Source organism: Aspergillus vadensis (assembly GCF_003184925.1).
Source record: "Aspergillus vadensis CBS 113365 unplaced genomic scaffold BO88scaffold_3, whole genome shotgun sequence".
Taxonomy (NCBI): domain Eukaryota; kingdom Fungi; phylum Ascomycota; class Eurotiomycetes; order Eurotiales; family Aspergillaceae; genus Aspergillus; species Aspergillus vadensis.
This window is the reverse complement of record NW_020292041.1, coordinates 645,227-672,119: the sequence shown is the minus strand read 5'-3', so window position 1 is coordinate 672,119 and position 26,893 is coordinate 645,227. Positions and strand designations below refer to the sequence as shown.

The 26,893-nt window shown below is 50.5% G+C and overlaps 10 protein-coding genes across 10 annotated transcripts; 7 read left to right on the top strand and 3 right to left on the bottom strand.

Moving 5' to 3' along the window:
- The first annotated feature begins 365 nt into the window (after positions 1-365).
- nte1 (lysophospholipase) lies at positions 366-5,551 on the top strand. The gene is made up of 2 exons (XM_025704583.1): positions 366-1,001; positions 1,108-5,551. The coding sequence occupies exons 1-2, from the start codon at positions 619-621 to the stop codon at positions 5,339-5,341; spliced, it is 4,617 nt and encodes a 1,538-aa protein (XP_025566483.1). The 5' UTR covers positions 366-618; the 3' UTR covers positions 5,342-5,551.
- Positions 5,552-6,305: 754 nt separating this feature from the next.
- BO88DRAFT_167465 (DUF3431 domain-containing protein) lies at positions 6,306-7,623 on the top strand. The gene is made up of 4 exons (XM_025701636.1): positions 6,306-6,553; positions 6,612-6,711; positions 6,778-7,344; positions 7,407-7,623. Exons 1-4 carry the CDS (start codon positions 6,424-6,426, stop codon positions 7,474-7,476), a joined length of 867 nt encoding a protein of 288 aa, XP_025566482.1. The 5' UTR covers positions 6,306-6,423; the 3' UTR covers positions 7,477-7,623.
- Positions 7,624-8,434: 811 nt separating this feature from the next.
- BO88DRAFT_358532 (FAD-binding oxidoreductase) lies at positions 8,435-10,243 on the top strand. Its single transcript, XM_025703789.1, has 2 exons — positions 8,435-9,032; positions 9,092-10,243. Exons 1-2 carry the CDS (start codon positions 8,441-8,443, stop codon positions 10,096-10,098), a joined length of 1,599 nt encoding a protein of 532 aa, XP_025566481.1. The 5' UTR covers positions 8,435-8,440; the 3' UTR covers positions 10,099-10,243.
- A 1,353-nt stretch (positions 10,244-11,596) lies between these two features.
- On the bottom strand, positions 11,597-12,218 carry BO88DRAFT_332309 (uncharacterized protein; the record flags this gene model as incomplete). Its single annotated transcript, XM_025702718.1, has 3 exons — positions 11,597-11,855; positions 11,909-12,012; positions 12,075-12,218. The coding sequence occupies 3 exons, from the start codon at positions 12,216-12,218 to the stop codon at positions 11,597-11,599; spliced, it is 507 nt and encodes a 168-aa protein (XP_025566480.1).
- Positions 12,219-17,896: 5,678 nt separating this feature from the next.
- Positions 17,897-18,196, top strand: BO88DRAFT_450075 (uncharacterized protein; the record flags this gene model as incomplete). The annotated part of the gene is made up of 1 exon (XM_025710544.1): positions 17,897-18,196. One exon carries the CDS (start codon positions 17,897-17,899, stop codon positions 18,194-18,196), a length of 300 nt encoding a protein of 99 aa, XP_025566479.1.
- A 449-nt stretch (positions 18,197-18,645) lies between these two features.
- Positions 18,646-19,442, top strand: BO88DRAFT_432514 (uncharacterized protein; the record flags this gene model as incomplete). The annotated part of the gene is made up of 2 exons (XM_025709367.1): positions 18,646-18,681; positions 18,735-19,442. The coding sequence occupies 2 exons, from the start codon at positions 18,646-18,648 to the stop codon at positions 19,377-19,379; spliced, it is 681 nt and encodes a 226-aa protein (XP_025566478.1). The 3' UTR covers positions 19,380-19,442.
- A 248-nt stretch (positions 19,443-19,690) lies between these two features.
- BO88DRAFT_441263 (uncharacterized protein) lies at positions 19,691-21,277 on the top strand. Its single transcript, XM_025709860.1, has 2 exons — positions 19,691-19,989; positions 20,053-21,277. Exons 1-2 carry the CDS (start codon positions 19,798-19,800, stop codon positions 21,226-21,228), a joined length of 1,368 nt encoding a protein of 455 aa, XP_025566477.1. The 5' UTR covers positions 19,691-19,797; the 3' UTR covers positions 21,229-21,277.
- Positions 21,278-21,621: 344 nt separating this feature from the next.
- On the top strand, positions 21,622-23,340 carry BO88DRAFT_381441 (Zn(II)2Cys6 transcription factor; the record flags this gene model as incomplete). The annotated part of the gene is made up of 2 exons (XM_025704582.1): positions 21,622-22,467; positions 22,513-23,340. The coding sequence occupies exons 1-2, from the start codon at positions 21,655-21,657 to the stop codon at positions 23,338-23,340; spliced, it is 1,641 nt and encodes a 546-aa protein (XP_025566476.1). The 5' UTR covers positions 21,622-21,654.
- On the bottom strand, positions 23,256-24,531 carry BO88DRAFT_401792 (oxidoreductase, short-chain dehydrogenase/reductase family). The gene is made up of 4 exons (XM_025705930.1): positions 24,371-24,531; positions 23,786-24,291; positions 23,687-23,723; positions 23,256-23,638 (listed from the first exon to the last, which is right to left on the bottom strand). Exons 1-4 carry the CDS (start codon positions 24,418-24,420, stop codon positions 23,398-23,400), a joined length of 834 nt encoding a protein of 277 aa, XP_025566475.1. The 5' UTR covers positions 24,421-24,531; the 3' UTR covers positions 23,256-23,397.
- Positions 24,532-25,255: 724 nt separating this feature from the next.
- BO88DRAFT_381437 (aldehyde dehydrogenase family protein) lies at positions 25,256-26,885 on the bottom strand (the record flags this gene model as incomplete). The annotated part of the gene is made up of 4 exons (XM_025704581.1): positions 26,422-26,885; positions 25,896-26,368; positions 25,430-25,841; positions 25,256-25,369 (listed from the first exon to the last, which is right to left on the bottom strand). Exons 1-4 carry the CDS (start codon positions 26,821-26,823, stop codon positions 25,256-25,258), a joined length of 1,401 nt encoding a protein of 466 aa, XP_025566474.1. The 5' UTR covers positions 26,824-26,885.
- Between the last annotated feature and the right edge of the window lie 8 nt (positions 26,886-26,893).

The following is a 26,893-nucleotide window of genomic DNA, read 5'->3' as shown; positions in this document are numbered from 1 at the left end:
TTCAGTCTTTCTTTCGGTCTTACTTAGGATTGAGTCTCTGCAGAAGACTGCATTTGACATCTGTAGGAACGTTCAATAATTCCCCATTAAACAAATAATAGAAGTTGGAACATTGCCACTATGTATAGGCTTGCCGATCATTATGAATGAGGTTTACTTAATAATGCCATGCACCCTAAGAAAAATAAAATAAATGATAATAATATTATCTATATCTAAACTTTCCAAACCCTGCAGGAAGAGCGGGCCCGAAAGCAAGTACGTCACTCTAGTTATCCAGTAGTTACCGCCCGGGTTGTTTTCTGCCCGGGTCTCCGCACCCAAAGAAGCCCGCCTTTTCGAGCTGCTGCGTCCTCGACAACCAGCCACAAGCATCCCTGGGTGCACGTTCTCCCCTGCGTGGATGATGCTGGCTACGAGCCTGCCTACTGCCTGCCCACCATCTCGTTGCATCCAGCCGTGACGCCTGAGTGTGGGCGTGGATGTGACTGAAACGAGTGCAAAACAAAGAGAAGAACGAGGACGAGAGAGTGTTCCAAGTTGGGGTGCGGTGCTGCCTTGATTTCTTGGAATCCAACTAGTAGGCGTGTCTTAGCGTCTGGTCTCCATCGAGCTCTCATGGAAGCTCAGGGAATCATGGCCACCGGTGACGGAATTATCGCTGCACCACCCTCGCTTGAATCATCTTCAAGCCTGGACCCTCTCCATGTGTTGCCTGCATCCTCGTCGACCGCCGCACGATCCCTCGCAACCTCGATCCCCGCCTTAACCGCCAGCTTCTCCGTCGTGTCCGGCTTCTCTTCGCATCTCCCTCCCCCGCCAATAACCCCTCCAGCACCTTCAACCATGGTGGGGTGGATCGGCTGGATCTTTTCCTTCGTTTTCCAGGTCATTCCAAGTGTCTTATACTGGATTGTTACCTTTACGACCATCACGTTGCCCACATGGCTGTTTACGCTCTTTTCTATGAGCCTGACCTTCACCATGAACTTCACCACCTTGTGAGTGACGCACCCTGAACCCCCTGCTGTATTATATTGCCATTGGCACTCGCAGTTGGATTCTATAGTGTCAACATATGCTGACAATGTCGGTTTCTATCGATAGACTCTTGATCGCGCTGGCCGTGGTCTCGACCATCAGTTGGTTTATCCGCTATCGTTTCCTGAACATGTACAGTCGTCTGCCTCCAGAACCCCAGCGCAAGGAACCCCAGCTCGATCTCTTCCCCGATGTACCGGACAGCGACACGAAACCGGGCTTGGCAAACTATCTGGATGAGTTTTTGAGCGCCATCAAAGTCTTCGGCTACCTCGAGCGGCCTGTGTTCCACGAATTGACCCGCACCATGCAGACAAGGAAGTTGATCGCCGGCGAAACGCTCCTGCTGGAGGAAGAGAAAGGTTTCTGTTTGGTTGTTGACGGCTTGGTTCAAATCTTCGTCAAGTCCATGCGGGACAGGAAGTCGGGCACAGACGAAGAGTTGAACCGCATGGCAGGTGAATCTTCCGACGAAGACGACCACCGACCGGACGGAAGGCAGGGGTATCAGCTGCTTACCGAAGTGAAGAATGGAGCTTCGATGTCCTCGCTGTTTTCCATCTTGTCGCTGTTTACCGAGGATGTCCAATTACGATATGCGGATAGCTCAGCTTCCAGCGCTTCTAGTATAGGTCCTGGTCTTGCCATTGGCCCCGACTCATTTCCGGCGAGCCCTCGGGAAATGGACGACTCTCCCCATGTTTATCAAGGAGATCGTCTTGACCCGGCCTCTCACAGGAACAGCACGGCCGAAGACCTACCGGCTGTGCCACCATTAAATCTGGGCGAAAGCCAAGTTCCACCTGCCCACTCTGCTCGCTCTGGAAGCAGAAAGTACTCGGGCAAAACGCGTAGGAAGTCAGTGCATCCAGATATCGTTGCACGAGCGATGGTAGATACGACAATCGCGATCATCCCCGCAAGCGCATTCCGACGCTTGACCCGAGTATACCCGAAAGCGACTGCCCATATCGTCCAGGTTATCCTTACGCGCCTACAGAGAGTCACCTTCGCTACAGCGCACTCCTATCTGGGTCTAAATAACGAGGTGCTGGGAATAGAGAAGCAGATGACAAAATTCACAACCTACGATTTGCCAAATGAGCTGCGTGGATCTGCTCTAGACCGTCTCAAGGATAAGTTCATCAAAGAGCGAGATCGCCTTGGTCAAGAAGAAGTTACCAAAGGGATCGCGTTGCATAACCCGTATGGAGGGCGAAGACCCCGGTCGAGTAGCTTTCGAAGGAAGGAAGCCGCTCTTCAGGCAAAGGTGGCCGCGTCTAAACGGCCAGTCTCCATGGTTGCTCAGGATAGTGCACTGAGTGATCGCGAAAACTCTGGTGTGAGTCCTGGAGATCTTCTATCTACCATTCAGCTTTCCCGCTTCGGTCCGAGATACGAGCACCTTGCCCCCCGGTTACTGAGTCCTCTTACGGAGAAAGAACACTCCCCCTTACGGTCCCCGTCTCCAATGATCCCGGGACGCGCATCTCCTTTTCACCGGAAAGAGTCTTTGGACGAAGATGCGCTCTTCCGTGAATCGATCTTGGAGTGCATTATGAAAGGCATCGGCTTGACCGGAAGCACCAATGACTTCTTGCGTAAGAGTAGTCACCCGTCAGGCGACGTGTCTCCGAAGCTCCTCTCGTATGATTCTCGCCGCCAGAAAGCCGTCTTTAGCAACAACGCGTTTGGGTTTATTGATCCCTACGAAGGCTCAGCGGATGGTGAGAGCGAATCCATGATGTCCATGTCCGTTACCAGTGCCGGTGGCACCTCGCCCATTGTCAACTTGAGGGAAGAGCTCCGAAACGACATTGAAATCGTCTACTTCCCTCAGGGTTCGGTTCTTGTTGAGCAAGGCGAGCGCCATCCGGGCTTGTACTACGTTGTTGATGGTTTCTTGGATGTTGGTATTCCCGTGGACGACAAGGAAGAAGACCTCGTGGGATCCTCCAGACCGGCACATGAGGAACTGTTCCCTACGCTCAGACGCACCAACACGAGTTCCTCTCGTGTCTCGGGATCGGCAGCCGCTGCAAATGATCCTAGGCGGAAGAAGCAGTCACGGAAGTCACTCTATCTGATTAAGCCCGGTGGGATCCAAGGCTATGTGGGCGCTGTCGCATCTTACCGCTCGTATACCGATGTTGTTGCGAAGACAGATGTATACGTAGGATTCCTTCCACGGGCGTCTTTGGAAAGGATAGCGGAGCGGTACCCTTTGGCCCTGTTGACGTTGGCAAAGCGGCTGACCAGTCTGCTCCCACGGTTACTTCTCCATATCGACTTCGCCCTGGAATGGGTGCAAGTAAGTGCTGGCCAGGTGATCTATCACCAGGGCGACGAGAGCGATGCCATCTATCTTGCTTTGAATGGGCGTCTGCGGTCTGTACATGAAGGCCCCAATGGCAAGATGACCGTTGTCGGTGAATACGGCCAGGGAGAAAGTGTGGGTGAACTGGAGGTGATGACCGAATCGACTCGCCCGGCGACTCTCCATGCCATCCGCGATACTGAACTCGCCAAGTTTCCCCGGACTCTCTTCAACAGTCTCGCCCAAGAACATCCGGGAATCACTATTCAGGTCTCCAAACTCATTGCACAACGGATGCGGGACTTAGTTGAGACGCCGGTGGCCGAGAAGGGAAGTGAACCTGGTGCTTCTGGCACAGTGAAGACGGCAAAGTCGACTCTCAATCTTCGTACTGTTGGCATCCTTCCTGTAACGGCAGGAGTACCCGTCGTTGAATTTGGCAACAGGCTGCTACAGGCGCTTCACCAGATTGGGGTGGTCAACGGCGCTACGTCTCTTAATCAAGCGGCTATTCTGAACCATCTAGGCAGACATGCCTTCAGTAAGATGGGTAAACTAAAGTTATCACAGTACCTGGCAGATCTGGAGGAGAAGTACGGCATGGTCCTCTATATTGCGGATACGACTGTGAATTCACCGTGGACGCAAACATGTATTACACAGGCCGACTGCATCTTGCTGGTTGGCCTTGCGGAGTCGACGCCTAGTATCGGTGAATACGAGAGGTTTCTGCTTGGGATGAAAACGACCGCTCGGAAAGAATTAGTCCTGTTGCATGGTGAACGGTACTGCCCTCCGGGACTGACCCGCCAGTGGTTGAAGAATCGTGTTTGGATCAATGGAGGCCATCATCATGTACAGATGGCCTTCCGACTGACAGCAGAACCCTCTCATCCCCAGACTAAACGTTTCGGAACCGTCTTGAAGCAGAGAGTCCAAGTTATTCAAGCTGAGATCCAGAAATACACTTCTCGCCGTATCCGTCAATCGCCGCTATACTCTGCACAGACACCATTCAAGGGTGACTTCCATCGCTTGGCGCGTCGGCTCTGCGGCCGGTCAGTGGGGCTTGTGCTTGGTGGTGGAGGTGCCAGAGGTATTGCCCAAGTCGGTGTAATCAAGGCTCTAGAAGAAGCGGGCATTCCCATTGATATCATTGGCGGCACTTCGATTGGTTCTTTCATCGGAGCCCTGTATGCACGGGATGCTGACGTTGTGCCCATGTATGGCCGTGCCAAGAAGTTTGCTGGCCGCATGGGAAGCATTTGGCGATTTGCTTTGGACCTGACATACCCTACTGTCTCCTATACCACTGGGCATGAGTTCAACCGTGGCATCTTCAAGACCTTTGGGGATAGTCAGATCGAGGACTTCTGGCTCGAGTTTTACTGCAACACCACCAACATTAGCCGGTCGCGTGCCGAATATCACTCTTCCGGCTACACGTGGCGGTACGTACGAGCATCCATGTCACTAGCCGGCTTGATCCCGCCCATCTGCGACGAAGGTAGTATGCTCCTTGATGGCGGCTACATTGACAATCTTACGGTCGACCATATGAAAGGGCTGGGTGCGGATGTGATCTTTGCGGTGGACGTGGGTTCGATTGACGACAACACCCCGCAAGGGTATGGCGACTCCCTGTCTGGGTTTTGGGCCGTGGTGAACCGCTGGAATCCGTTTAGCTCGTGCCCTAACCCGCCTACGTTGTCTGAAATCCAGGCGCGCCTGGCGTATGTGTCCTCGATTGAGAACCTCGAACGTGCCAAGAACACCCCTGGGTGTCTGTACATGCGCCCGCCCATTGATCCATACGGGACCCTGGACTTTGCGAAGTTTGACGAGATCTACCAGCTGGGATATGCGTATGGCAAGAATTACTTGGAGAAGCTGAAGCGCGAGGGATCCCTTCCGATTCCCGAAGAGACCGAGGAGAAGAAGAAGCTCCAGCGGACTCTGGCGCCCCGTCGCGCCAGTATCTAATGATTGTGTCCCTCATACGATGCTATATCCTTTGGACTGCGACCGAGCCAGCCGAGTGGGATAGTTCTGTTTTCCAAGTATCACTCATTTTCTCCCGGATTTTCAGCGGTGATCTTCTGCTTTATACCCGAGAATATCTTCCCCTTTGCTGTGCATATCGCTAGTCCAATCTCGATAGACACGAGAGTTGTAGATAAGATATATATAGACCGACGTGTAACCGAGAGAATTCATTTATTTCCCGCGCTCGTCCCCATCGACCATGTAAATAGTTGGCCCCAGCACTGGGGAGTGGTTCCCGTCCCCAGTTTTCTGGTCGGAATGATTCGCGGCCCCCAGGGGGTCTAGACCCTCGCCATACGCAAGGCTGGATCCCGGGACCCAGCGGAAAGAAACCCTTTTATTGCTTAGTCGACTTATAGATTCTTTCTTTCTTCTCGTCGGTCAACATTCTATTTCGCTGTCTTTCCATACGTGGAGCGGAGAAGAAAAGAAGAAAAAAAAAATAATAAGTTGCCAGGCGGTCGCTCTACTTGATCCGTTGCTGAAGCTATCGGTTGGACTGCGGGTGAGTAGTAATTAATTAATTCTGTTTGTTTGTTTGTTGGCGAGTGGCTGACTGTCAGTCAGCTTCTCATAATCCAATCCCACTCCTCCCCCTCCCTCGGCTGTTGTGACACGCGGCTTGGGTTCTCACCCGAATCGGACCTCGCCAGCTTTCCTCCGACGATCATCAACATCAGCGTCAACATCATCATCATCATCATCATCATCATCGATCGTCATTATTCTTCCAACCTTTCATCCCAATTAATTCACCCGCTGTCTGTCGGAGACTTATCTTGACAGAGCTGGGGTTCCTCTGCAATGCGCGTGTGGCCTCGCTGACCAGCAAAGCCACCTTCGCAAACCCCGATGCTGCAGGGTCTCCAAACTTTAATGCGAGAACCATCATGCAAGGCTGAGCCTAGTCATTAACCCTCCCATTTACTCCCTCCCCAACGGCCTCGGGTGAGATCACTTCAAAGACACCAGCGTCTTCGAAGCCCGAATTATTCCCCCGTGAGTGGGATCTGCACAAAATGGTCCAATCGCTGGGTCTGTTCATGTGCTCCAGGCGCCTGTATACATGGTGCTTCACCATGTTTTGCTTAGGGCTCCTGGCTCTACTGTACATCAGACTGTTGAAGGATGATCTCACTTTAGTTTTGAGTACGATTCCACCTCCAGGCTCGGTATTGAAATCACCGGGGTAGCTAACGCTATGCAGGTCGAGTCGAGAAACATCCGGCCAGGCGCAAACCGAACGCACTGGTTCTGGCCAAAACTAGCTCTGAGGATGTCGCCTGGGCCTACGCTCTCAAGCCCCAGTAAGTGAACTAGGCTCAATTTCTCCCGGTCGGATCATTGTCACGGCATGCTCACCAGTTGGGTAGTTGGAAACCTTACATCTACACCTCCGACAAAGAGCCTGGATACCGTCCTATCCCGGCAAACAAGGCCCGCGAGGGCATGGCATACCTGACGCACATCATTGAACACTACGACTACCTTGCCGATGTTACGGCTTTCATGCATGCCTCCGCCACTCAGTGGCATAACGATGTTGGCGACATGGCTTCATCTTCACTGCTTCAAAAACTCAGCCTGGACGCCGTGAACAAGGCTGGGTATGCAAATCTCCGCTGTGAGCACCGCCCAGGATGTCCCGTGGCCGTGCGCCCCTTTGATCCAGCCATGGAGTCGAATCATAACGTGGTGTATCGCAACTTCACCTCTATCTACATGGACATGTTCTCCGTGCCGCGGGACCAGGTCCCTACCGAGATCGGTGGGGTCTGTTGTGGTCAATTTGTACTAACAAGGGACCGGATCCGGGAACGGCCACGAGATGACTATGTGCGAATACGCGACTGGGCTTTGGCGACCGATATGGATAATTTTGCGGCGGGGTCGGTCTTTGAGATGCTCTGGCATATCATCTTCCTTGAGCAGCCTGTTTCGTATGTGCTGTGAAATCTATCTGGTGCAAAATGGAAAGAAAAATGCTGACTCAATATGTCAGATGCCCCGATGTCCAACAGTGTTATTGTGAGCTTTACGCGATGTGTCCAGAAATCGATGCTGGCTCTTGAGTCACGACATCTTTGGCACTTTGTTGGGCCAAATTCCTGCATAAGCTGAGTCAGGTCTTATGGCGCCTTCTGGTGCGACCGTCAATACTAGGCTGACAACTCACGTATGCGTGTGAGCCTGTTGCGGCTGATTCAACACCGGCCAGTGTGATATCACTACACAGCCGCGCAGGATTCAGATGTCGGGCCTAACGGGTGTCCTGACCGCTCCATACAGCCTCCCGCCCCTGCAATATGTCAGCGCGCCTGCTTCGCCTTGCAAGACTTCTAATTCTGCATCGTATTGGCAAGCTGTTAGATAGATGGTGGACGGAGGCACTGTCCACTCAGTAGTTTCTCCGTGTTTTGTATGCGAGCCGAGACTGCCGGCCGCTCATTATCGGTCACCCTTCTGCCCGACTTCCGGCCTTGTATCAATAATACCTTGTGCTTATGTGATGACTGAGGGCTAGCAAAGGAACATTGGCTGATTTTGGAACGGTGATCATTGCGTCCAACAAAGCACCCACAACGAAGGCAATGCAGGATAGACAGGGATGCAGGTATGTCTCAGATGAAGCCCGACGGGCGAGACTCTTATCCGTCGATTAAAGGATAATTTGGAGGGGTAGAGGGGGAGATGTGACTCTGGTGGGTGATAAGGAGATGCATGCGGAGGAAGGAATGTATGTGGAGTTACAGCCGCGGAAGGCGTATTGGGGAGAGATCTGAGAATGACTTCTATATCTGTCGGCGCCTCTGAGACACATCAAATCCCCCGGAATGAGCGTACCCCTTGATAATATGGCATCTTTCCCATTTCTTTTCCCGCCGATCTGAACCGCGAATTGACTTAGTGCACACCGCTACCCCTTACATTTCCTCGATTTTCCCCCAAAGAAACCGGCCAAGGACATTGCACCAGTCCTTGGTATGCACCTTGGTCCTGTTTACCACTGTATCACCCACCTTTATAATTCACGTCATGGCTCCTCCAGTCATATTCACGGCAGCAGTCTTGTTGGCGCTGCCCAGTCAACTCGCAGCCCTACCTCAGAACCCTGGGAACATCTCCTCCCCCGCAACGGCCAACAATGGCGCGCTGCCGAGAACCCTTGAATCCTGTCTAGGAGCCACGGGCGCCTCCGTTGTGTACGCCACAGATGCTGGGTACTCGAATCTCACGGTGGCAGACAACAGCAACTACCACCCTCATCCTCAAGCCGTTGTCATTCCAAATTCAACCGAACAAGTTGCTGCTACGGTTCGCTGCGTGGCAGCCGAGCAGGGTCGGGTCACTCTCACGACCCGTGGCGGTGGCCATGGCTATGCTGCGTACAGTCTTTCAGGACAGGTCGTCATTGACTCCAGCCAGATGACCGACATTGCCCTCGACGAGAGCACACAGGAGGTAACCGTGCAAATGGGTCAGAAGCTTGGCCCGCTGGCTCTGGCCATGGGTCGCGCGGGATATGCCTTGCCTCATGGCACCTGTCCGGGGGTGGGGGTAGCTGGGCACAGTCTGGGGGGTGGCTGGGGGTTTACCTCTCGCGAGTGGGGATGGCTAGTAGACAGAGGTAAGTTGAATGATTTGTTCGAGTCCTTTCGCCAAGGTCAAAGCTAATTTCATGGCAAGTGGTCTCACTGGAGCTTGTGGACGTGACCGGCCGCATCCGAACGATCGGCCCTAAGGCGGCAAAGTCCAATACCACACCTACGGACGACGAGAATGATGACCTCTGGTGGGCACTTCGCGGTGCTGGCTCCAACAATTTTGGAATTGTGACTTCGTTCACCTACCGCATGGAACCCGCTCCAACGGCCATCGTTAACTACAACATTGGCTTCGCGACTCAGTCAGACTGCGTACAGGTCCTTCTAACCCTACAAGAGATCGGATCCCTACCGGCGACCTCCTCCGCCGGCTTTCCAACCTCTCTGGGTGGAGAACTCATCATAGATGGTGGCTATCAGGCTCCTAAGGCCTATTGCACCTTCACTGGCCAATACCTCGGCGATTCCGCCGCCTACAACAGAACTATCGACCGCCTCCTTTCCTCACTCGCACGCCAGTCCATTCAGCCCCTCACAACCACCAGCTCCTTTTACACAAACTGGGTCTCCGCTCTCACCAATCTCATGGGTGACCTCGACTCCCCGTCTGTTCCACAACCCTATTACGCCAAATCCCTCTTCGACGACGGTCACCCTAATTACACTAGCACCTCCATCGCGAATATATTTTCCGCCATCCAGCCTGCCGGGCCTGATGCCTTTATCTCCTTCGACCTGAACGGTCCAGATGCCGTCACCACCCTTCCCCCGGATGACACTGTCGGGCCCATGGCCTTCAATCATCGAAACAACCTCTTCATGTCGCAAATATATGCTTGGGATTTCCCGGGGTTTACAAATGCGTCAGCACGGGAGACTGCAGTTGACAGGCTTTCCGATGTCGCGGATGTGGTGCGCCAGGCCGATCCTGAGGGTGGTTGGCAGGCATATCAGAATTATATCGACCCATATTTGCAGGACTGGGCAGAGATGTATTATGGGGATGCTTTGGACCGGTTGAAGGGGATTAAGAAGAAGTGGGACCCTCTGAATATTTTGGATTTTCCACAGGGGTTGGGACGCGCTTGATGTGTGTATGCATATGTACGATCAGCTGAATATGCGGTTGTATGCGGTGTTGTACGCGTAGATGGAACCTTGTTCGAAACGAGAGAAGAAAGACGACGACTTGGATAGACTTTTGAAGCAATAAATGGATAGACTATGAATAGACATGACGGACTCTTTTCGTAAACTTGCATAATCGCATGAGGCGCCGGTACATCCTAGTAGATTTATATAAGCATAACTAGTTAGTACTAACAGACAGAACAACAAACCCAAAGTTACTATTGTACTACATACTCCGCACTTTTCAACATCACTTTTCAAGGACCCTCGAAACCTCATCCCAATAGTATTAATCATGTATATTATATATATATATATACATAGCAGTCAGTAGGTATTTCTTCCTCTGCGTGGGCCTGCTATTTCAGATATCATTAATGACTAGTATTTACAATATAAATAAGTTATTCTATTGCTGTCAGTTCAGCTCAGCTCAGCTCACTCCCAACCTACTACTGACTTAACTCACCCAGATCCTGCGAGAAATGAGTAAGTAGTATCATTTCAGCCATATAGTAGTTATGTATATATGTACTGTTTGGTACTGGTAGTGCGAAGCAAGTTGCTGATTTTTGTATATATATATGTGTATATATATATGTGTATGTGTGTGTGTGTGTGTGTGTGTGTGTGTGTGTGTGTGTGTGTGTGTGTGTGTGTGTGTGTGTTTCTATTGGTTCTATTTACTATGCAGTCGAAAACGAAGTAATGATTCAGGGTGAACTTGATGTACTACCACTTACTGTGTTGGAAGTACCAGGTTGGAGTTAGTAATGTGTGTCCGTCATAAATAAACAATCTACTCCATACGCTGTATGTACGAGTTGCTCCTCGTAGTTTCACTGATCTTATGTCATTGTTTTAAGGTAAGACTGCATCGTTTGATATCTCTTCATTTTAGACACAGACGTATATTATTATCGTACTTTTATTACACATGGGATGGATGGCCCTGACGCAGCATAGCGCGGGATAAGAGCCATTAGAATAGAATAGAACCAGATCTGGAAAGAATGACAAGACAAGATTATTGTGGTAATTAGTAAAGATAGTATTCGTAACAGTAACGATCCTAGTCACAACCCCGGTCCATCTATGCACATCCACACACACACCCACACCCACCACCTATTCCCGTGTTCTTCAGGTCGTTCAAGCATGTTCAAGTCGTACGGACATTAACGAAGGGACATTAGTATGCAGGGATATCAGAAGTATAAGCATCATCAGTATTAATGGTAGATGTTCAATCAAAGCCAAGGTCAACTGTGGTATCATGGTCGTATAAAAGAGAGACAAGAAAGGGGTATCGAATCCTCATCTCGCGGGAGATGAACGACTTCTCTTTCCTGTGCAGGATGTAGATGCAGACGGATGGATGCTGCGCAAGAGAGGACGTTGGCATATGTAGTCGCCGTCACACGACGAGATGGTATTATCAGGTAGAGTCTGAAGTCTAGGCTGTGGCCAGAGGCGCGTCAGCAGGACCGCCGTGAGCGCCACCAGTGTTCTTCTCCCGGACTGGGGTGCTCTCGCGCTTGTAGGCCCAGAGCGCACCGACTTCGAGGAACATGGCGAAGAAGGTGAAGATGAAGGTCAGGAAGATGAAAGCTTCGTTGGCCTTCTTCTTAGAGCAGGACAGGCCGGGGGGAGAGTTGAAGGCGCAGTTGTGCCAGTTGTAGTCTTGCGCGGCAAAGATGAAAGCCGTGAGCCAGCTATGGTCATGGTCAGTAACAGCACATAGCATGGTTGGATGGATGGCACATACAGGTACGAGAAGATGACATCGATGATCAGAACAAACTTGCTTAGGGCATTGGGCATGAACGGCGAGATGAAGGCGGGCAGGAAGAAGACAACAGACATGGTCGACTAATCCATGGTTAGTCTCATAAGGTTCGACTTGTTTACATCAAGGATAGGAGCATGCTTACAATGACTTCCCAGTAGATAGTGTGCTGGCCGCGAGGCCCCTTGTGGATGAAGTATGAAGTGATACCCATCACGATGACTGCACTGGCCCACTGCATGAACCGGGTGGCCAGCTGTAGTGGACGGGCCACGGTACTGGAGAACATGGCTGCGGTTGACTGGACTGAAAGTGTATAGAGATGGTAATAAAGTGAATTAAGAGGGCAACTGGTAGTTTATTGGGCGAGGCGCAAAGAGAAGCTCAGTTCCACTGACAGACTGGTTGGTCCGGCTCTGATGAATGGATGATGAAGAGGGGAAGAGAATACCCAGGAGTGGGAGACCAGGACAAGGTTCTTTATATGTCGCCTGGCCGGCTTGAATGGATAGAACGGAAGGGTGCATGGTGGACCGAATTAACGGGGCGTATCTTTTACGTCAGAGGATGTTGTATTATTTTTTTTTTTTTTATTTTATTTTATTTTTTTTTTTTTTTGAAGCTTGAGCTAAAAAGTTTTTCTGGCCCTGTGCAGTGGCCTGTCCAGGGAAAGCTGAACGACGCCGACGGAAGGAGAGCCAGCTTTGGCGGGTTTTTTGCGCTTTCCCCCAGATGCGTCATAATTTCCTCTGCATGAAGTAAGTCAATTCCGAGGCGGACCAGTCGTTTCGCCGGGAAGGTAGTAGGGGTTGTGTGATTGTTCTGACCGGATTGCCGCAGTTGTGCAGGAAGACCACATCAACAGAGGTATACCAAGGTTGGGGACAGCATCATACTGTTCCTAGGACAAGAGGGGTGCCCAACCGAGATGGAACGCGATGGCCATCACAGCAGCAACAACAAGCGCTACAACGCAGCTGGGTCTGCATCACAGCCGGGGCGGGGATCAGGTCCGGCATGGCTAGTGTGAGGATCTGCGTGGACCATGGACTGATGGATGGAGCCAGATGGACAGAGCCGGAACGGACCAGGCAAGGGAGGCGAGATGTTGTTGGTCAACTCATGATTTTCCAGGTTGCGTGACTGAAAGGTGATTGATTGAAGATATGAAGGCGTGAAGCCACTCAACTTCCATCGTCATGGCTTGGCGTCACGGGGGATCGCCCGGTCTGGATCTTGGCCGGATTTCCTTCGGTCTTTTGCTTTCCTTCTCTATCCTCATACTCCCTTCCGGCTTCATTTCTACTGTTTTCCATCATTCTTCCTACATTATTCATTCCATTCTATCATCCATTCCATCATCAGAATCATCTAGGTTCTTCACACTGAATAATCAATTACAAGAATGTATGATTTCACCGTGACTCAGCACTTTACTCAGCGGGCATCAAGCAGCTTCCACCAGCTTCGGCACAGACCAATGGCGACCACGCCACCTCCCATCGTGCAACCCGCCGGCTTCCAGCGGGATCAATAATCAGTCAATGCACAATCCCACCTTCCCTCTTTCTCTCCTCCTCTCTCGAGAAGCTTCGAGCTACAGCAAGACTAAATCTTCCGCCGTGCTTTGTACTTCTGCAGATCCTCGCATCCCGGAACGGTCGGCAGAATGAGATCATCCCTCCTCGGTTTCTAGCAGTCACCTGCTCCTCCCTTTCCGTGGTTATCCATCCCTCCCTCTCTTCCATTCCCTTCGTCGATATGGCTTGTTCAGAGTAGGCTTCGTGACTCAACAATGGACCTGTGATGCCGGACCCACAAGGCTGAATGGGAGCAGGAATTGGATGGCCATGGATATTTGGTCGACCCCTTCCCGTCTCTTCCGGTTGATCCACACATTGGTATCCCGCTCTACACTCTCAGCTCAACCACCACCACCACAGCTGTTACCTGCAGGTTTGTCTCTTGCAGCAGGGATGCCCGTTTCGTTGTTTGTATGACATCCCGTCTGTAATGCAGGTAGGCATGTACACCGCATCCAAATCATGCATGCGTGTTCCCCTCTTTCCCCCCCTCTTCTTCTCTCCCTCTATACTATACCCTACAGAGTAGCAATCGTAGCTATCTCTCACCTCCCTGCATACAAGAGCTACCTAACCCCCCCAAACTCTCGTACCTCTCAACCCGAACTCAATAACCGAAACCTACTTACCTTTCCCCTCCCTTCCCCCAAAAGAAAAAAAAACCGAATAAACACATGACACCTATTTGCCAACCTAAACTCAACCTATAATCTACCACTGCCAGCAGTCACTTACAACTGGCTGGCCAGGTTTCCCTTGCATTTTATTCCACCGTGATCAATCTCGCTGATCCGGGGATCCCAACCCTCCCATTCAGCAAAATCATGCTCGGACTATTTCCAGCCACGGGGACAGCTATTGAACCTTTATCCGTTTAGACTTCCACCCCGCCATGGCTTTTGACTCAAATTCTCGTTCTTGTTACTTGAACCTGTTCAAGTACTTGCCCAAAGCTGAAAAGTATATTTGTGAATAGGCATAGATCCGGTACGCGTTGATTTCGCTTGTTTTGAATCTGCCTATCTAGGTAAGGGGAGTCTGCACCTCATTTTTGAGACCGTACTCCTAGTCAGTTGGGCATGAAATCAGTAAGACTATTTACTTTGTAGAGTATATCGAAAGTACGGTCTCTACGGAACAGGCAGGATGCTGATTAACATCTGACAAAACTGACAAGGGTACAAAGCTGATCCTGATGATCCCTAGCATGATTGGTTCTGGTTGTCTTGTCCCGCTAAGTAGTATCACCGTGTAGAGCGCTCGATACGGGGCGCTGCCGCTACTCATTAGTGGTCATGGGTACAAACGAGAAAGCACTCCTCCCATTCCACCCGAAACTTAAAGTCAAAAGTGACTACGAGACTACTTTGGAATAACTTCTTCGACTTCATAAAAACCATAAGCAGTGTAGTCGAATACACTAGTTATATATAGGACAAGTTGAACAACTCACTGATACCGAAATTTACATAACCCGTTGCTTTCAGAGGATTGAAGCATATGCAAGCTACTGTATCATCGAGTCTCTACTAGATTCCGTTGGTCTACCTACTAGACTTATCCGGGGAGTGGGAATGTGATTAGATCTTAGAAATTTCGTTTAATCAATCTACAAAGAGTTGAGCTGGCCGACAAATAAAGAAGCTACTTAACGAATGTTGGATAGTGCTAGAACACACGACAGCAGGGTGCACAATGTATTCAAGAACGGATAAGAACTTTATAAATCTACTCAACACTGGATTATATAGTAGTATTGAAGGTTGAATCATAAAGTGTCAAGATATAGGTGTGAGGTGTTGTAAGGAAATCAGTACAAACTCAGGACCGACACTGACTACTATAGAACCCGACAGGTAGCATAAGAAGTCAAAGGCACACCAGAGTGTTCAGATATTTGGATGATGAATCTGGCCTCGCCTTCGTGATACCAGCATCGCAATAGGTTGTGGGTCCGGAAATGGTAATATCCCACGGTCCATATTAATTGATGAATTATCAATATTGACGTGAGTATGGTGTATGCGGACCTCCAGCGATCTATGTTATTATGCTCTGCAAATGTGATGAATATTTCGTGCCGATCATGAGATATATCAGAGCATCTATATGCCGTCAATATACGGTTGAAGAAAGACAGGTATTGGTAGAAGGAAGGAACTTACGGCGTGTCTAGAAGAGCTTCAACTTCCTTTCTAATCCAAACCGACATCTGAATTCCCACTTCAATCTGCATCATGTATTGCTCGAGTGACCGGTTTAACCTCGATGAGAGATTAAGAAGGATTCTCATTGCCGTCGACGAGATATCCGTCCGTTTGAGCCTCATTCTTAGCAGCTTTATTTTTTGGCAAAGAAAGAATACCCTGTGCAGCATCCAGTCACAATATTGGTATAATCAAAGTCAGTTGTAAGGCCATTCATAAATGCTATGATGGCAGTATTCACTATCTGCCCATCTTTAGCAAGTGGGAATCTGAGCCGCTGAAGTTTCTCAGGAACTGGGCGACGGGTATTGATGACTCTTCTGTCTGAATCTGAAGCGTCCGGCTTATACAGTACAGCAGACTTGCCGTCATTCAAATCATCAGCTGTTGTTATTGAAAACACCGGGCGAGGATATTGGGGACGATATTCTCAAAATGGAGTCTCTTGAGTTCTTCCTCCAGGTCCCTTATCACATTGCTGAGTATACCTTGGCCATGCCGTGCATGACTACTAGGTATAACTTATCACTATTGGTTGGCTGCTGATAATGATCACGACCATCGCGGGGCTATGATTGTGAAAGCACACGATTAGGATATGGAACAAGGCTGTGGCAGAAGAGGTCCAGTATCTGTCGATACTAATGCGTACTAGTCAGGAGGACGACAGCTGACTCGTAGTATTTCCGGACCGAGTAAAGTGCTTGAACGGTTAGTAGCTCTTAAGGTTGCACCGGGCCGTCGCGGCTTTGCCCTATTGTCTAAGCGTCCAACCCCGACTGGCTAGATCGACAGTCCTGGTTGTTATCTCATTTTCAGACTCGCAAACAGTAAGTACAAAGGGAGAGAGTGTCCTGAAGGATTGATGGGTCACCAGCGCACACCTGGGAGATTAAGGAACGACATGCTATAGTCCAGTGTTTCTATACCGGCATTAACAGCAGCGTGTTCAACGGCGGGTTGCAGCGAAAATGACAATGGACAACGGACAAACAACAGGTTTAAAGAAGCCCTCCAGGAAAGCAGCGATACTATAAGGAGAAGCCTTTTATGGGCAGCCCTGGCTCTCGCAGATAAGACATGCAACAAACTGAGCGTCCGGTAGTCTACGATGTAACAATCATGTTGAGGTCAGAAACGGTCATTTTACCACAACTAAATGCATGAGGGTCCTACATACCCAGGTATCCGAGTTATCCGTTGGCAGCAATGGGATCAAGTTGGAGAACTATCCTTATCCTAAGTGCACTTCCAGTTTATTCCAAGGAGGGCAATCGAAGCGACCGACCCCTGCAACCTTCGTGATACATTGACTAGTGTTGCGTGCTTCTGGCTAGGAATATTTGGCGCCGAGGCTAGAAGAGACGGCTCTTTCCCACGCAGTGTTCTCCACCACATGAAACGCTCATAGGCGCCGTACAATGCCCCGCATGCTCAGCCTCCTTTTCTTATAATGTTCACGAGTCCCCGGACACTGATATTCTCGACAACTACTTTCCGCATAGTGGACATCAGGTGTGCAACAACAGCGTCATGGCTGATACCACGGATCAACACGGTACTACTCCCACCAGGAGCGTGGAAGCGACCCCATCTTCTATAAACAGAGATCAGCCTCATCCTTCGGTCGAGTTTACCTTCCTTCTCCTGCAGCCCATCGTCCCCCGAATGCCTGACCCCGAATTCGTCCGTCGACGGCTTCAACTCAGCTACCCCAGAAGGTCTCGCCGATCCTCTACGTCCCTCTTATGTACGACCGAGCCAACAACGGTCACTTACACCAGCCTCGCCCTCGGGAGATGTCAGCTCTCATTTGCGGAACCTAAATCTGGAAGAAGCAGATAGTTATGTTTCTGATTCCAACAGGAGCTCTACTGGTTAAGAATAACATTCGGACGATTCCTAGCATAGAACGACCTCACCGAGAGGAAAGGTTATGGTACGATGGCTATTTCCAGCAAAATGCTTACTTTGTTTGCAGCTCAGAAGCGTCGTCTTCATTTGAGCTTGATTCTGACAGATCGAGGCAAATGGAACTGGACGAACTTAGAAAGGCTGATGAGATAGACTCTCAAGGACAGAAGATTGAAGGAATTGCAGATTCAGAATTTCTATCCCCGACGCCTCTCAATACAGAGTAATATGATGGAGAGCAGGCTGAGGAGCTTAAGATACCCATGGAACATCGCGAGACCAAGCTTGGTGAAGAGCATTCTGACACTCAGCAAACACCTTCAATTGCTTTGGGCGACATCGTGGAGGACTCGGAAGACGATTTCTCAGAACCCGCCTATCTTTGGGGCCACTCCTCAAATTCGGAAAAAGCGGTGCGTGTGTACCTGGACACACGGGTTGAAACCAATTATCTGTCTCTCAGAATTGCGCAGGAATTAGAGGTTTCATTGCAACCCATTACGCCGAAGGTCTTGCGCCCCATCCTCGGTGATGCAGCAAATCAAACGACCCTTACGGCATAATTTCAAAGTGAGGTGAACTGGTGTTTTCATGGACGTAACACGATTTATACCACTAAATTCTTAGTCCTGGACATGGACAAGTACGGCGTAGTTATTGGTCGGCGTGATATTAAGGGACTCAAGTTGCTTCGGCATCTATTCTCATGTCTGACTACGAGATCGGAGGACGTGCCTCAAAACCTGGTAGAGCTGGAGGATGAAGAGTGTTTACCTGCATACTCAGCATACCCAGTGTGATGTGGAAGTTAAAACCGAAAGTTTCCGGGTCCCTAGCACTTCATATGCAGCCTAAATTAGGTTGACAATTGCAACCTAGACTATATAGCTTTCCCCCTTGCAGTGATAGACCACATGATGTAGATTATCATCTATCGCTTTTATTTAAGAAATCTTTCTTTCTTCTCTAGCCTCCTGCGCACTCTTGATTTCTGCAGAAAGTTTGGGCAGTCATGACTTATTCCTCTACGGCCATGGGACCATCCAAAGTAAGATATTCTATACATAGTAGCAGGGACTTAGATTATACTAACCCTGGTAGGTCATCCAGCTAGACGGCCATGAAATCAAAGCAACAATGGTCGAGCACCTAGATCCACGTCGAACAGTGTACCGCTTTCACCTCGAACCAGACCCATCATACTATCGACATATGATCCCAGATACAACCACATCTATTATCATAAAGCAACAAAAAGAAGACTGGGAAGAAGAATTCGAGAACGAAAAAACAGCCTACACCAAACTAAAAGACCTCCAGGGGGAAATTATCCCATACTTCTACGGCGAGGGGTACTACGATGGCATACCTGCCCGGGTATTATCAGATATCCCGGGGGTTACTTTGGAGGATCTGGCTCGCAGCAACGAAGAAGTCCCTGAGAAGCTGATCAAGGCATATCTGGAAGATGTCTTTGATAAGCTTTCGAAGTATAAAGCTTTTCATTGTGATCAGAAGTTGGATAACTTTATACTGTGTGGCGATCGGGAACATGGGTATAGTAAGGTGATGACTGTTGATCTGGAGAATGTGGAGATTCCGGATCAAGTTCGTCCTTGGCATTGGTCTATCAATCAAGAGGGGGCAAGGTCTCTGATGGAGGAGTTTAGGTATAAGCGGAACCCTAGGCGTGACTCATCTCCGCTTAAGTTATGGAAGGTTAGACATGATAAGGGTGCTTCATAGTGGGATAGTGATGCTGTCCGCAGCGCGATTAGGGAAAAGGGAAGTGTAGTAATTCAATAGTGTACCATGTTGATGATAACGCTTGATACGAATTGAAGCTCAGAGAACTTTCATCCTGGGTTTTTCTAGAAGACATCAACAAGTGATTGGTCTACTCCTGTGTGAAGTATGTCAATGTTATATCTTTGGAGAAAGTTAATTCGATCCATGCGGATGAGAAGCACACCCGGCTAAACTTCAGGCTAAACCTTCCCCCCGCACCTCACCGAAACTGCCCCACCTTATGATTCAATGGCAATCGACAACTTCAACTGACATATCCGATTATTGCAATACATTCTACACAGATCTACGGTTTAACTCTACTTACTACAAAGACAATACCAATGTCAGTTTCTGAAGAGAAAAAGGTCTAATCATGGACTTCCCAACCAGACCGCCACCGTCGCAAGAATCCCTCCAACGCTACTACATTGGTAAAGACATTGGCTCCGTCCCCAAACCCGCCGTTGTCCTAGATGTAGCTATCATCAAGCGCCATTGCGCATCCATGTTGGATGCAGTGAAAGCATTGAATGTGGGTTTCCGTGCACATGTCAAGACACACAAAGTATGCTCCTCCCATTTACCCAACCCTCAATGCGAAGGTATATGATAGCTAATGTAATGGCAGACACCCCAAGTCGCCCGTCTTCAAGTTGGAGTGGACGAATCCATACCCGCAAACTTCGTCATCTCCACCCTTCTGGAAGGGGAGACTCTGCTCCCATTATTCAAGGAACTCCGGGCCACCGGGAGAAAGCTGAATGTCCACTACGGCATACCTCTTGTACCTTCACAAGTTCCCAGGTTGGCTGCACTAGCGCGCGAACTAGGCGAGGGGAGTATTTCTGTCATGATCGATCATCCTGATCAGGTGCCGTATCTGACCGAGTTCCGAGAATTGGCGGGCCATGCGCCGTCGGTGTTTCTCAAGGTAGATTCTGGATATCATCGGGCGGGACTCCCGCCTTCCATGCTGAATAAGGGGGGTTTGATCGAGAAGGTGATTGAGGGGGAGAGGAAGGGGGAATTGGTTCTGCTTGGGGTTTACTCGCATAACAGTTTGAGTTATGGGGGTGATACGCCAGAGGAGGTGATGGGGTTCTTGGTGCAAGAGATCACCGGATGTCGGGAGGCATTGAGGAAGAATAAGGAACTGTTCACTTTGCCCGGTGGTAAGAGGAGGGAGTTAGTGGTTAGTGTTGGGGCTACGCCGCAGGTGGTTGTGGTGAAGAAGTTACTTGAGGAGGAGGGGCAACTAAATGAGGAGGCGAGGCGGCTGAAGAGCTTATTGCATGAGAAGGGTGTGGATGGTGAGTTGTCGGTCAAAGTTGAGCTTCATGCGGGTGTCTATCCGGTTCTGGATATGCAGCAATTGGGCACCAGTATCCATCCCACTGCGGATGCAGAGAAAGAGGTTGGCATCTCGGTGGTGGCTGAGGTATGCAGTGTGTATAATGATGCCGAGCGGTCGAAGCCTGAAGCTTTAGTGGCTGCTGGGTCGTTGGCTTTGGGGAGGGAGCCGTGCAAGTCCTATCCGGGATGGGGAGTGGTCGGAGATTGGAGACGAGAGAAGGGATCATCGCGGTTGATTGTGGATCGGATCAGCCAGGAACATGCGATTGTTGCCTGGGAAGGAGGAGATAACTCTGCGATTCCGCTCAAGGTCGGACAGACTGTCAGGATATATCCGAATCATGCGTGTGTGACGGGGGCTATGTATGGGTGGTATCTAGTGGTGGATTCGAGTCGGGATGGGGATGGATCGACAATTGTAGATGTTTGGCCGAGACCGACGGGGTGGTGATACGTCATATTGGTGTATTCATTAAACTTTTGGATAGAAAGAAATTCAGGCTTTTGTTCATTGTCTGTAGTTGATATAATATGTTGCCCTTGTCAGTGGTACCATTAACCAGTTGGCATCTGACATGGTCAGGTATCCGGACACTTTGGATAGGGGATGGTTATCTTTTAATCAAAACGCCATCTGATCTCCACTGCATGTTCCTTTCCAGCACACCAACAATGATCGCCCTCACAATGCTGGCTGTTCAACTTGAAGCCGAATCAATGGAATCTCCACTTCGGCCCCGCCAACCAATCACCGGATTATCTTCGGCTTCCCGCGCCGTCTCCGCTTGTTCTCCCATCCGCTCTCCATGCTTCTGAAATAGCACCGATTCCCTCCAATCTCCCACTCTTCTAGCGCTAAGCCCCTTATTTCACGCCAATGCCGCCTAGTAGACGGCCGCGTACCGACCCCATCGTCCGCGTCCGCACTGGCTGCTGGGCCTGCAGACGCCGCAAGAAGAAATGTGACGAAGCCAAACCCATCTGTGGGGGATGCGTGCGGAATAAGCTCACCTGCCAGTGGCCGACCATCATCCCAGGCCAACCCAAAGCCAACAATATCTCCTTCATGCCTGAAGAGGATGGCCATCGCGATCGACAGTCAAATGAAGATGGACCCCCTCGACAGATGAGCGTGAATCGGGAATCGTCCAGCTCGATCGAGTCCCGTTCTACCTCCCCATCTTCCCCAGAGGAGATACTACGGGAGTCGGAGTCTCCAGAAAACACGTCTCGCGAATCTTCTGCATCAGGTCCCTTAACCTCAATGGATTTTGCACCGACTTCTGCTATCGGCAACAGCCAAGTCCTGGGAACGGATGCCTCCGTTAGCAGTCTACTACCCCGGAGCCTGTCCATGTTTCCGGGCCATGGACCAGACTCTTATCAGCTTCTGAGCCACTATCTGGCGACAACTGCCGACTGCATGGCCAACGGGTCTACCCCGATCAATCCATTTTTGGTCCAGATCGTGCCACTCGCTTTCAGCAGCGATCTTCTGCTCCAGCTGGTTCTGACGCAGAGTGCCGCCCATCGGGCGTTTCGCTGTCACAAGGAGTCTGACGAGGTGGCACAGAAACACTACACGTCAGCCCTTCAGCTATTCCGAAAAGGCGTTACCGATTTTATCGACGGGAAAGAGTCAAACCCGCTCATGCTGACGGTAGGAGCGTTGGTGATGTGCTTTACAGAGGTATGTCTACAATACAAGGTATCTGAACGTGGCTAACAGCTGCAGACGGCCAAAGGCGATATGAACGGCACGATATTTGACCATCTGACTGCTGCTAATTCTCTTCTTACTCGACTGCTTTCACAAAGCGATACAGCGGTACCGAAAGACTTGAAAGACTTTGTTATTGAATACTACACCTACACTGCAGCCGTGAGCATGATCTCAGTGGATGCTCGCGTTAGTACTCAACTATTTCTGAACTTTGATCTCGAACAGAGGGCACGTCAGCTGTTGCAATCGGAATACGTGGGGAATCTATGCGGTTGCTGGCTGGAGTTGCTGCTGCTAATACCGTGTATTTTCGACTTGGGTCGGCAGTGGATGATGCATGATGGCCGACCAGCCATGCCCACTGCGGATGATATTGCCATGTTCAGCTCGCTGCAAGTACAAATCATGCGGTGGACACCATATGCCTCGGTTAGCCCGGAGGTATTTCTGGCGGGGCGGATCTTCCAGCAAGCGATGCTCCTTTACCTGTACACCGCGCTAGGCGGATTCTCCCGGGCGGAGAACGGCATGTATCAGGGACTGATCGAGACCGCGATTACAGAGGCGATGACTTATCTAGGGCAGCTGTCTGGGACCGCGCGGATCAACTCCGGCCTCTGCTGGCCGATTGCTGTGGTGGGGTCGTGCTTAACCAATGCGGAACACCAGGATAGTCTACGCCGCCGGCTCACCGTTATGGTAAACACGTTTGGCCTTGGCAACATGCAAAGAACTCTACTCATATTGGAACACATGTGGCAGATGCGGCTGGACGAAACCGGTCCATGGAACATCTGCCGCGCCATGCAACGGAATCAAATATGGATATCGTTTGCCTAATCAACCAGTCTATCATACAATCATCACTCATAGCATCCTGACCAGACAGGTCGCTGCTTATTGACCCAGGTTCTTCGGGGCCTCAGTGGCAGGTCCCTCAGGAGTCACATACGCCTTGGTCAGACCACCATCGACGACGAAGTCAGCCGCGTTGACGAAGCTGCTCTCATCGCTAGCCAGGAAGATGACGGCATGGGCCTGCTCAATGGCCTCTCCGAAACGACCAGTGGGGAAGTGGACCTCGCGACGGAAGCGCTTCTCCTTGTCATCACCGAGCCAGTCCTGCAGAAGGGGGGTGCTGCATTCATTAGCTTCATCCCAGCATGCACAGAGGGTATATACTCACTTAAGCGGAGCGGGACACAAAGAGTTGAACCGGAAACCTGCATCATCATCAGCACCATACCCAACACATAGCAGCAGCAGCAGCGCAGCAGCAACTCACCCTCCCTAGCATGCACAATTGCCAACTCGCGAGTCATAGCCAACACCGCCCCCTTACTAGCCGTATACGCCAACTGAGGCGTAGCAGCACCAACCAAAGCGACCATACTAGCCGTGTTGATAATACTTCCCTTCTTCTTGCCATGCTTCCTCAGACTCTTGACAGCATGCTTGCATCCATACCACACACCCTTGACGTTAATGTTCATCGTCAAGTCCCAGATCGCCTCGGGAGTCTCCTCCGAGTCGCCATCCTTGGCATGCATAATACCCGCGTTGTTGAAAATAACGTCCAATCCACCCCAGGCATCCAAATGTCCCACGGCAGCTTCCACATCAGCCTCCTTGGAGACATCGACAACGCGGGTCTCCACCTTGCCGGAACGTTCGGGCACGACCTCGTTCACTTTGTTCAGGGCCTTTTCGAGCCCGGGGCCGCTGATGTCGGTCATCAGGACGGAGGCGCCCTCGCGGAGCATGAGGATGGTGGTTTCGAGACCGATGCCACTGCACATAACATAGTATTGTCAGCTTCATTCTTTCCCACATTGCCAAAGGAGGGAAAGAGGGAGAGGGAGAAAGTTACCCCGCAGCACCAGTAACGAGCGCATTCTTTCCAGCAAGTCGTCCAACCATTGTGCTAGATTATGAAATAATCGTTTGTGTATGTATATATGTATGTCTTTGCAATGAAGTGGAAATTAGAATCAAAGTCAAGTAAAGTCAGGGAACTGTGAAAGCGAACTGGCCACGGTTATAAGTACCACAGTAGACAGACCACTTTACCCCTTACCTAATAAATAAGCTAAATAGCTACCCCTCCATCCTCGGCAATTCAGCAGCTCACCGCCGTTCCTCACAAGTACTGTGTGCAGATAATAGCTGGGTCCGCTCCACTGCCTGGCGCTGTATCTATCCGCCGGCGTCGGAAGCGCGAGCGCGCCCGATAGCCCGATAAGCTAGCTGGCTGGCTGGATGATAAGCGGTAGATGGGATGGGATGGAATGGTGGGATGGTGGGGTGGGGCGGAGGGGCTAAAGTTAGTAAAAAGTACCTACCCCGCGGTCCGGGACCGCGGTAGCTCAGCTTTCCCCTGCTTTCCTTCACAGATTAGCGAACGGATTCCAAAGGCATTATTGTTTGTGTCAGGTGGGGGTGTAGCTGGGCTTCTAGCATAATTTGCATATTGGATACAATTTATCAATGTGATAAAGGATAAATGAATGAGGTAGATGGGAGAATCCATTAGAAAGGGACACGGTGTTTTGTTTCTTGGGGTAAGGGGTTTGGTTTGGTCATTCTTGGGAGTACATTTCGTTTTTCAGTAGTAGTATATGATAAGTTTAGGATGATTGAAATGTATAACTCTACAACTGGTGTGCTATACTCCTTGAAAGATTGAAGAATTCTAAAGTATCATGATCATCATCATGCAGCATCAATTGTGCTAGAACTATATTGAAAATATCATCTATGCCTGTTGCTCCTTGATGTGGAAACTCTTCAACTTGTAGAATGCATTGAATCCCTCAGGTCCCAATGTACATCCCAGACCCGAGTTCTTCCATCCGATCCATGCGAGGTCCTAGCAAACATTAGTGACCATTCAAAATTACGACTTCAATGGGTAGGGGGGAAAACGTACCGGACTCGGGTAATCGCAACGGTTGATATACACCGTTCCCGCATCCAACCGCTCAATCAACTCCTCTCCCTTGGCGATATCCTTGGTCCAGACACTAGCCGTAAGACCAAAGTCACTGTCATTCATCAGAGCGACCGCCTCATCATCCGAAGCCACCTTCATAATTGGCATGACAGGACCAAAGGTCTCCTCTCTCATGACAACCATATCGTGAGTGACATTAGTCAGAACAGTAGGAACCTGGTAGTTGCCCTCCGCAGGGGTATTCTCGAACGTGGGGTTCTGGGGCGTGGCGTTGACGGCACCCTTGGACAGGGCGTCGTCGATGTGCGACTGAATGTTCTTGAGTGCTGCCTTGGAGACCACTGGACCGGTGGTGGTGGACTTGTCGTGGGGAGAACCGAGCTTGTATCTTCATTCGTCGCGTTAGAAACAGATAATCTTTTGAGAGATGCGGGGTACTCACGTAGCCAATTCCTTCTGTACCTCCTCTACAAACTTATCATGCACATCTGCGTGCACGTACACCCGCTCCACAGCACAGCAACTCTGGCCCGAGTTGAAGACGGCGCCGTCCACAAGCTGTGCAGCTACGTAGGGGATGTCCGCATCGGGGCGGACATAGGCAGGGTCATTTCCGCCCAGTTCAAGGTTGACGGGGACGATTCTGCGAGCGACTGCTTCGCGGATGCGGAAACCGCCAGATGTGGAACCGGTGAAAGAGATGAGTTGGATCTGGGGGAGTTGGACGATCTGGTCGAGCACGTCGGGAGAGCCGACGTGGACGAGCTGGAGGACATTGGGAGGGAGACCGGCTTGGGTGAAGTAGGTGAGGAGGCGTTCACCGAAGATGGGGGTCTGGGGGGAGGGGCGGAGGAGGACAGTGTTTCCGGCGAGGAGGGCGGGGACGAGGGCGTTGATGGTGACGAGGTAGGGGAACTGAGTCGTTAGTGGTGGTTCAGACCTCAAAAGAGTGTTGAGAAGCTTCTTACATTCCATGCGGTGATGATCAGAGTCGGCCCGACCGGCTCCTTCTTCAGGAACCGCCTGAAGCCGTTCTCCGGCGTGCCAGGGAGAGACTTGAGGCTTTCCTCTGCGATGCTGAGGATGTGGTCTCCACGCTTGCGGAATGTCTCGATTTCTTTGGCGCTAAAGGCGATGGGACGGCCCATCTGGGTAGTCAATTCTTCTGCGAGAGTATCTTTGTTGGCAGCGATCAGATCCAGAGCCTTGAGCACGATTTCTTTGCGCTGAGCCAGCGTGGTCTGCTTGTATGTGTGGAAGGCATCTTGCGAGGCTTGAGCGACCTGGCGGGCCTCGTCGAGCGAGAGACCAGGGTGCTCGAAGATGACCTTGTTGGTGGAGGGGGAGAGAGTGCGAATTGCGTTTGACATTATGCAGGAGTTGGATGGGAGTGGTGTGTATGGAGTAGAATGAGGAATTGTAGATGATTAATGAGGGGTA

Excerpts from the sequence above, each read along its gene's own strand:
- BO88DRAFT_441263 (XM_025709860.1), top strand. The coding sequence starts at position 19,798 with ATGGACTTCCCAACCAGACCGCCACCGTCGCAAGAATCCCTCCAACGC. Across the intron at positions 19,990-20,052 it reads CACATGTCAAGACACACAAA|ACACCCCAAGTCGCCCGTCT; the intron begins GTATGCTCCTCC and ends ATGTAATGGCAG.
- BO88DRAFT_401792 (XM_025705930.1), bottom strand. The coding sequence starts at position 24,420 with ATGGTTGGACGACTTGCTGGAAAGAATGCGCTCGTTACTGGTGCTGCG. Across the intron at positions 23,724-23,785 it reads AATTGTGCATGCTAGGGAGG|GTTTCCGGTTCAACTCTTTG; the intron begins GTGAGTTGCTGC and ends ATGATGATGCAG. Across the intron at positions 23,639-23,686 it reads TTGTGTCCCGCTCCGCTTAA|CACCCCCCTTCTGCAGGACT; the intron begins GTGAGTATATAC and ends TAATGAATGCAG.
- nte1 (XM_025704583.1), top strand. The coding sequence starts at position 619 with ATGGAAGCTCAGGGAATCATGGCCACCGGTGACGGAATTATCGCTGCA. Across the intron at positions 1,002-1,107 it reads ACCATGAACTTCACCACCTT|ACTCTTGATCGCGCTGGCCG; the intron begins GTGAGTGACGCA and ends TTCTATCGATAG.
- BO88DRAFT_167465 (XM_025701636.1), top strand. The coding sequence starts at position 6,424 with ATGGTCCAATCGCTGGGTCTGTTCATGTGCTCCAGGCGCCTGTATACA. Across the intron at positions 6,554-6,611 it reads TGATCTCACTTTAGTTTTGA|GTCGAGTCGAGAAACATCCG; the intron begins GTACGATTCCAC and ends AACGCTATGCAG. Across the intron at positions 6,712-6,777 it reads GCCTACGCTCTCAAGCCCCA|TTGGAAACCTTACATCTACA; the intron begins GTAAGTGAACTA and ends CCAGTTGGGTAG.
- BO88DRAFT_358532 (XM_025703789.1), top strand. The coding sequence starts at position 8,441 with ATGGCTCCTCCAGTCATATTCACGGCAGCAGTCTTGTTGGCGCTGCCC. Across the intron at positions 9,033-9,091 it reads GGGATGGCTAGTAGACAGAG|TGGTCTCACTGGAGCTTGTG; the intron begins GTAAGTTGAATG and ends TTTCATGGCAAG.